The sequence below is a fragment of the Perca flavescens genome, chromosome 6 (assembly GCF_004354835.1).
Source record: "Perca flavescens isolate YP-PL-M2 chromosome 6, PFLA_1.0, whole genome shotgun sequence".
Lineage (NCBI taxonomy): Eukaryota > Metazoa > Chordata > Actinopteri > Perciformes > Percidae > Perca > Perca flavescens.
The window spans coordinates 12359136-12367733 of record NC_041336.1 but is presented as its reverse complement, the minus strand read 5'-3'; the positions used below and the strand labels follow the sequence as shown (position 1 = coordinate 12367733).

The window sequence follows — 8598 nt, the reverse complement described above, 5'->3', positions numbered from 1 at the left end:
TTTCAAACTCTCAAACACAAATATCTGCCTTAACAATCCAGTATTGGGCGGCCTCTATAGGTTCTTGGCTTCGAATCCCACCTGCAGCCCTTTGCTGCGTGCCATCCCCTCTCTTTCTCTCCCCCTTTCCTGTCTATCCACTGTCACTATCGAATAAAGGGAAAAGCCCCCAAAAATAATCTTTAAATAAAAAAAAAACTATCCAGTAATTTTGTATGTTGATTTTAGAATGTCTTTTTCTGTTACATGTTTATGTTGTGAAGCAACAGATTGCACTATGCCTAAGACAAATTTGAATGAAGTGTATTCTATTCTGTTATGTAATCTCTTCACATAGGGTTTACGTAAGAGCAGACATATTGTTTAAAATGAAAGTAAAATGTGAGTAGCCTATACGCTACAGTAGCCTATCTTTTATGTTAATGAGCAAAAATCATTCGCTTTTGTGGGTTACAGCCAAGTGATATGGTTTACAAACAGCATGATATAAAAAGTGAGCCTATTATAAACTGAAGCTACAGTCTATAATCCACTTTTGCAATTATCCGCGGAAATATAGGCTACAGAATTACAGTAGCTAATCTCACCAAGTTCCACCGCATGCTCGTTGCAGTCAATTTCTCTCAATATCTCCAGAGCAACTTGAAGAGCTCCGGGCTCTGTAAAAGTTGAAACCAGCACGTCTGCGATTTCTAAAAAGTTTTTATCCGCCACTCTGTTGCGTCTGACGCGCGGCTCCTCTCTGCGATCCACAAGCCTGTGACAGAACTTTTCAAAGTCCTGTTTTTTCAGGTCCTCCAACATCTCGGCCAAAGCCATTTTTATAGTTTTGGGAGGCATTTCTTAAACTATTACCCTAACTGAGGATGGATGTTGAATTGAACGCGGTCGTATTTCCCCTCGATGAGAAGAATAACTCGGTTAGTAAATTGCCTCCACCGATTGTAGGCTGAGACCAATGTACATCCAGGAAGGAGGCATTCAGGGCCCATGGAAAATATCGAAATTATAATATCCCAGGTGTCACGTCTGACTTAACAGTCCACCTGTCACCAGCAATAAACCATTAATAATAAAGATGTACATTTAGTGCAAACATTTATTATAATAAGAGTAATAGTAGGCATATAGAAAGCCTATTCACATAATTGGACTTGAATGTATAATGCTCAGCATACTTAATGGATAATAATTCAGCATATTAATATATTAATTTCATTGTGTCGACCAACCAATATGTATTTTTATTTGGATGATGTAATACATCCAAATATGTAATACCCTATTTGTACTGTCTCCATTAGTTGAAAATCGACGGTGTGCATAAACTGTTTTCCAGAGAATAAAATAGAATGCATACCATCAATCTCTACTGATCACCTCAGCTTCTACGCTACTTGTGTCCCACACGGAAAAACAGGAAATGTTTTTACAAACTCAGAAGCAATGGACTTATAAACGGGAGAATGTTGTTGAACAAAATTTTTGTGTAACAACCTCATTCTCTACTTAAAACACAAACCATGTGAAAAGTTAAATATTTGGAAATCTGGTGAGGTGAGCCAGGTCTCAATGGGTTGTAAACACCCTGTACCACCTCAGATATAGATACTTACGAGCAGCACATGAAGGAAGCATTAGATAGGAAGTAAAGCTTATGGCCTATATGCATTATGCTATAGTTACTATAGCAATATAAAACAATTTAACAAAAACTGCTGTATTGAGTACCAGGAACACACTTCTTAATGCTTTTGTAATTAAACTCGTCTCACAAATCTATGTTTATATATGGAGTATTTCTTTTATTACACATTCATGGTTTATTTACACAAAACAATCACACACAAAAAAAACTTTCACAGTGAGTGCCTGAAAGTAATCTCAGTTTGTTATTCTCATTAGCAACAGAGGTAGACATGAGTTTTGTATTTAACAATGATAATATAAATGCACAAAACTCTACATAGCAATCATATAGACACTATTTACAAATCAATTCCTTCTTAGAAACATCAAATGAAAATATGGGCCCTGACGTTGGAAAACAAGTATCTATTTATAGTGCTTAAAATGCACTTGTGCTGCAGTTATTTAGCCCATTTTTATGTTTATGGTTCAGATATTGGAAGACTTTCATTTAGTTATGATAAGAAAAAGTATTAATTGAGAGTTTTTGGGTTATTTTATTCCCTGAAATGCAGCATCTACGAATGGGTGTCGGCGACAATATGACCCAGTGAGGATACCGTGGTTCGGCCAGGGCTTTAAGAGGCAGTGTTTACTTTGTAGGCTGGAGTACTCCATCAACATGTAGCTGGTTGCTCTCAACGAACAGCACCAAGAGTCCCAAGGGTCCTTAATGTGACTCCCACGTCTCACTTGTGTGCTCTGACGTCGCCGCCGCTGCAGGTACCCCGGGGCACGACTGCCACGACTCTGTGTTTGTGGGCAAAACATTCAGACTGGTCATGACCTCCTGCGCCGTCTTTCCCAGCATGCCCTGTATGTCACAGACAAAGCGGTAGACGTAGCGCTTGCCCGCTGTCTTGTGGATGATGTTCTTGTGGTAGTAGTAACGCAGGCCGCGGCTCAACTTCTCGTAGTTCATCTTGGGTTTGTTCTTGCACTGGCCCCAGCGCTTGGCTACCTGTGGGATCAACAGAAAACACAGAGTTGGACTTAAAAAGTGCAGATACAAAAATGTAACCAAAAAAATATATAATAAAATACTCCATTACAATCAAAAGTCCTTTAAAAAGAGAAGTAGTGTGTCTTTGTGTGGGTGTGTGTGCGCATGCGTGTGCGTGTGGCCAGTCTTTGCATAAGCGAATGCGCTTACAATTGCCAGCGTACTGTGTGTACAAGCATATTTATGACTAATTGCATTGGGTAAGCTTTTATACTTTCATTTATACTTTTATACTTCAATTTATACTTGTATTTATTTGTTAATACTTTTATGTATTTATACTATTATTTCTATATTTATAATTTTATTTATTTGTTATTTATTTTTTGCCCATTTTAGGCCTTTATTTGATAGGACAGTCATGAAAGGGGAGAGAGAGGGGTAATGACATGCAGCAGATGGCCGCAGGTCGGAGTCGAACCTCTGCCGGCTGCGTTGAGGAGTAAACCTCTATATATGGGCGCGCTTTAACAGGTGAGCTACCAAGGCTCCCTAATTATTTATTTATTTATACTTTCATTTATTTATTTATACTTTCATACTTTTATTTATCCATAGCGTAACTTGCTGCAGGGAGAAAAATATCTGTCAACTTCAGTCATCAAAAGTCAGGGGGTGGGTTAAAGCTTTTGGTAGTTTAGTCGAATGGTTCCCCAATCTAGGGGTCAGGCCCCTCCAAAAAGTCACAAGATACATGTGAGGGAATGTGAGAGGAATAAAGAGTCACTAAAAGGTAACACAACCTAAATTCAGAATTTCAATATGTCCTTTCCAAGACACAAGAGGAAAGTTCAATCAATATTTGTGAAAGTGAGCTACTCCCTCTCAAAGCCAAAAATCAGAGAAGTAACTTGTGATGTTATCAAGTATAAAGTATGTAGCTGCTCCATAGACAATGACTGGGAGACTGATTTTGTGGAGCCACAGAATGTTTGTTTTCTTTTTTTTTTATACCCAAATGAGCTTCATTCTATTTTAGTGTGCTTAGTTCTGAAACAGAAAATGTACCCATATACTCAGAACATCCCCTGGGTGCTCTCAGTGTCATCTATAACATCTTTCCCAACTCACTGTTTATGAAGCAGTTCCAGACTTTATACTTGACAACATCACACAATTGAGTTTTAGCACTTTGGGAGAGAGTTGTTCACGTTTAAAAATATATTTTGGACTGTTAGACCAATCACTATTTAATATTCCCTCTGAAATGTAGTGAAGTACAAGCATAAAGTAGCATAAAATGAAAATACTCAAGTACAAGTAAGTCAAAATTGCACTTACAACACTTAAATGTACTACATTACTGCCCTTTACTGCCATGTAGTACCCCAAAACAAGATATTTCCTCACCTCTGTGGGGTCGGACATCTTAAACTCCCAGCCGTCTCCCGTCCAGGAGATGAAGGTACGGCAGGCAGAGTCCAGAAGTAGCTCCAGTAAAAACTGCCACAGCTGGATTGGACCAGAACCTGAATGAATGAATCAATGAATGAATTAATGAATATTAATTGGTTTATAGAAGGAGTTTATAATGGCAATAACCAGTGGTTGAAGAAGTACTGAGATCCTATACTTCAGTAAAAGCAGCAATACTGCGTGCAATTCAAAATTGTACTGTAACAGTACAAGTATTATTAGCTAAAATGTACCTAAATGATCAAAAGTAAAAGTACTAAATGGCCCCTGTGAGTGTCTACTAGTAATACAAGTGAATTACTATTATGTGTGAGTAGCATTAGGCGCTAATTTCTATGCTTTATGCACAAGTCTTTACAAATCATGGAAAGTTCTCTGATCTTGTAAACAGCAATCAGAGTTATCAGAGTTAAAGATTAGCTCAGAAGAGAAAAGAAAGCAAACCTGGATAAGCTGACATTCCCGTCATCTGGCCCTCTCTGTCTGGCCTCTGGGGGTGTGTGTTTTTGCGTTTGACCACACGGGCGCAGTATTGCTCTGAGGAGTGAGGGCCGTGGTTGGAGGGGCAGGAGGCCGGGGGCGGGTGTGGTGTGGGGGCAGTGAAGCTGGGAGAGGAGTACTCAGGCCAGAAAGACGATGGCTGCCTCTGTCCGTCAGAGTCGTACAGTTCAGCCGAGTGACACGAGTAGCTCTGGTCTGTCTCACCTGGAACAACGAGAAGGATTACATCCACTGAACTGCACAAATTAGACCACTGGTGGGGTGTTTTTTTTTTAACATCCACAGATGAAATGTCTTACTTTGTAATGCATTGGATCCTTTTGCAGTTAGGAAGGGGCTGTGGCTGCCCTCCATGGCCGGGCTGAACTGTCCGTTCTGGGGCACCAGGCTGTGGTACGCCTGTGGAGAGTCCTGGTATCCAGTTGGTGACTGGTCTACTGTCAGCCCACCTGCACATCCAAAAAGAAAGTTCTAAAGAAAGTCACTAAAAGAAACTCCTTTTAAAAACAAAACTTATTTTAAATACGGTATGAGTTGTGAGCTCACCATGTGGATATGAGGCCCACCAGTTGATCTCCTGGTACGAGTCCAGGTTGAAGAGGGAATTGTCACTGGTGCTCACTGCAGGGGGGGAAAAAGAGCAAAGAATGTGAGATAAGTCAAAAACACCAACATACGACTCATTATAGCAACCACAAGGGTATGTTTATATTCTATTTTGAGGTTTCACCTTTAGTGTCGTATGTGTGAGAAGCTTTAGGTGGCTCTGGGTAGCTGCTTTCTGCCACGTACTGCTGCTGTCCGGACGATTTACTGTCTAACAGAAAAGACAGGTCTTCACCAGGGTAGTCTGAAGGTTAAACACAATACAGGCAGAGTCAGTAAGTGATGATGACGGCAGGATAGAGGCACAGTTCATGCTTGTAAAAAGAAAACTCCTAACGATTTCCTCCCTACTGGGCAGCTATTAGTTTCCATTTATTTCATTTGTTGTATTTTGGTGCATGTTTCAATACAGTAGCACAGATGTGAGGAGGGCCTATTTTGAAATCTCTATATTTCTGATGCATAATGTGCTGCATTATGTGCTGCTGCTAAGCAGTATTTTATTTTGAATGCAATAAATGTACATGATTTTTTTCAGGATGATTACCATTTGTCTTTTTAGTGTGATTTTTTTACAACTGTAAGTGCATTGCTTTTTTTTGCAGCCAATTGTCAACTTTTAAATGTTGGAAGATCATTGAATGCACCACCAGGGAAGACCTTGTCCTGTTCATGGCTTAAATTAAAACATTAAGATAACTCAAGCTGTTTTCAAAGTCTCTGCAAGTCACTGCAAGTGAATTTTCTTACCATGCTAAAATAAATTATGCCAGAGATTTAAAAATGTCTACTGTGTAGTAAAATGTATGGTATGGTCCTTGCAGCAGGAGGTTGATTAAATGTCAGCGCAGCGAAAGAGTCTTTAAAAGAGGGAAGATGGGGTGAAGTTTGTGGGTTTTTAACTTGATGGTGGATGTTGACACAAGAACAAGCAGTTTGTTTACTGTCAAATCAGCAGCAGGCACTCCGTTTTTTTTTTTTTGTTCAGCTCAATTGATGGAGGCAGCTAGGAGGAAACAAGGGAGGGAGGGAGAGGAAGAGAGAGGAGGAAACGCCAGCAGAGGGAGTGTGACAGAGTAGTGATGGAGGTCTGGGGAGGGGGGGACTCTAAATCTGTTGGAGGAGGAAGTCTGGAGGAAAGGATTAGGGAAGAGAGAGAGGGGAGTGTCTTTAACCTGACCACCCTGTTTCTGTCTGTCTTTGCCTACCTCAGCCCATTCAAGCACTATTCCTCGCACACTCACAGACACACACACACACACAGGGAGACCCCCATTATCCTGGGTATGAGCGAGAGCCCCCGGGTGTCAAGGTCTCATTGAAAAAGCTCTGACAGATGTGATGCTACAGTCTGCGCAAATATTTCCTCTGTCCTTCAGCTGCTCAGGTTCAGAGGAAACAGATCGAGCAAACATCAGAGAAAAAAAAAAACCTGTCTGGGCATCACTGAGAGTTTAAACCTTGTACCATCGAAAGGAGTGATGTTTAACTTGTGGTGGAGAAACATCTAGTGCCAGTAATTCTCAAAACTCACCATAAGATGCAAAGTCAAAGCCAGCTGGCACTTCCTGTGTCCTGAAGTCTTCTGTGTAAAATCCAGTCTGGCAAATCTCCATCTGTGTCGAAAGATTACAACTTTCATCATCGTTGCAACTCAAAATTGTTGATCGATATCAAGAGGCCCTTAAATCCTGCACTTGCACTTCATATGATTATAATATCTTTTCATGCATTAGATATACTTTTATAAATTAGATAGATTGTTATCCAACAATGCACCTATGATGCATTTAGGTGCTGTGCTGTGGAGAAAAGTCAGACATGAGATACACAGGTCAGCTGCTGCAAAGCAGCCTTTTTTTATAATGCTTTTCAGGATGATTACCATTCGTCTGTTTAGTGTCCCTTTTAGTGTTCTTTCTTACAACTTAACTTGTGAGTGCATTGCGTTAGTCGTTGAATGCACCACCAAGGATTACACAGTCACAGATAAAAGAGATTTATCATTATTTTCAATATCAAAACTTATTTTTCTAGTTTTTTAGTTTATACAATGTCAGAAACTATATATATAAATAAAAATAAATAACAGCCATTTCTGGTCACATGAAACCCAATATTTGCCTTTATTAATTGGGATGAATGATTACAGATTGGCCTAACGGTTATAGGCTCGACGTCATGAATGCATGACATGGTTTTCTGTCCAAATTAAAAGTGAAAACCTACCTTTATTTTCGAGTCTTTGCTGTCTGTGTTTCTCTCTCCAGGTTTGATGATAGTGTCCCAGTACATCTCTCTCTTTCTCTCCGAGATTTACACGCTTTATTTACCGGCTACGCGTACAACAACGAGTGGTCAGTCTCCGCTCGGACCGGTCCCTTTATAAGAGGAGGTGGGAGGGGCGCGTGCCAGCTCGGCGTCGTGACCAGCAGGTTTGTTTAACAGAAAGTGACGTCAGGCGCACCCTCCCTTTCTTCCCCTAGCAACAAGCAACTAGACATTCATTCATAAAACACAGTGACACCGTAATTGTCGGGTACGACCAGGGTACGACGCATCACGACGAGCTTGAATCGATTAGTGGTGGAAGAAGAATGTAGAACTTGGAGTTAAAACTAAAAGTAGGCAATGGATTAGGGCCACATGTAAAAAAAAATGTATTTAAATTCTGAGAATAAAGTCAGAATTCTGAGGGAAAAAAAATCTGAATAGAATTCTGAGAAAAAAAAAGTCTGAATTCTGAGAAAAAGAAGTCTTCTTTTGACTTGTTTCTCAGAATGTCCCCTGTTATAATAATGCTGCTGTATAATATTATCAGATTATTATCACTATCACGTTAGCGTCACATGTAGCCTGTCTGGAGCTACTTTAAACAACCACTTACTACTTGGTAGAATATAACATTTTAAAACTTCATGTTTTGTATGTAAACTTTTAATCTGTCAGATAAATGTAGTGGACTAAGTGCAATACTTCCCTGTGAAATGCAATGCAGTAAAGCATCTTAAAATGGAAATACTCAAGTACAAGTAGGTCTAATTGTACTTTAAGTAGCCTACAGCACTTGGGTAAATATAGGCCTAGGCTACTTAGTTACTTTCCACCCTAGGAGTGTAACAGATATCTTGCATAGCTAATAAAGCGGCATAGTGTCATAAACTGTATATTATTTAGGGTATTAATACAATTGGAAATTAAAAAAGTGAAATCAATTCACTCTTAAAGCTGACCTATTCTAATAATCTCTTTTAGAACAATGAGGATAGGCTACTGTAGATTAATATTATCCCAATCAGCACAATAATGTCACTGAGTCCCACTGCATACAGGCCCCCAAATAAAAAGTTACTTTATAATAGTTCTGATCAGTTTAGTTAATT

General features: G+C 39.6%; 1 protein-coding gene across 2 annotated transcripts; it reads right to left on the bottom strand.

Annotated features, from left to right (window-relative positions):
• Nucleotides 1-1808: 1808 nt before the first annotated feature.
• etsrp (ETS1-related protein) lies at nucleotides 1809-7579 on the bottom strand. Of its 2 annotated transcripts, none has more exons than XM_028581191.1 (8): nucleotides 7445-7579; nucleotides 6750-6831; nucleotides 5340-5459; nucleotides 5156-5230; nucleotides 4909-5058; nucleotides 4553-4813; nucleotides 4043-4161; nucleotides 1809-2650 (listed from the first exon to the last, which is right to left on the bottom strand). In XM_028581191.1, exons 1-8 carry the CDS (start codon nucleotides 7508-7510, stop codon nucleotides 2360-2362), a joined length of 1164 nt encoding a protein of 387 aa, XP_028436992.1. In that variant the 5' UTR covers nucleotides 7511-7579; the 3' UTR covers nucleotides 1809-2359. The 2 variants fall into 2 exon arrangements, with proteins under 2 accessions (XP_028436992.1, XP_028436993.1); XM_028581192.1 differs by having other exon boundaries at nucleotides 5340-5426.
• Between the last annotated feature and the right edge of the window lie 1019 nt (nucleotides 7580-8598).

Bases quoted from the DNA above. Each gene is read 5' to 3' on its own strand.
- etsrp (XM_028581191.1), bottom strand. From the start codon at position 7,510: ATGTACTGGGACACTATCATCAAACCTGGAGAGAGAAACACAGACAGC. The intron at 6,832-7,444 runs GTAGGTTTTCAC...CTTTCGACACAG, and splicing joins GCAAAGACTCGAAAATAAAG to ATGGAGATTTGCCAGACTGG. The intron at 5,059-5,155 runs GTGAGCTCACAA...TTGGATGTGCAG, and splicing joins GTGGGCCTCATATCCACATG to GTGGGCTGACAGTAGACCAG.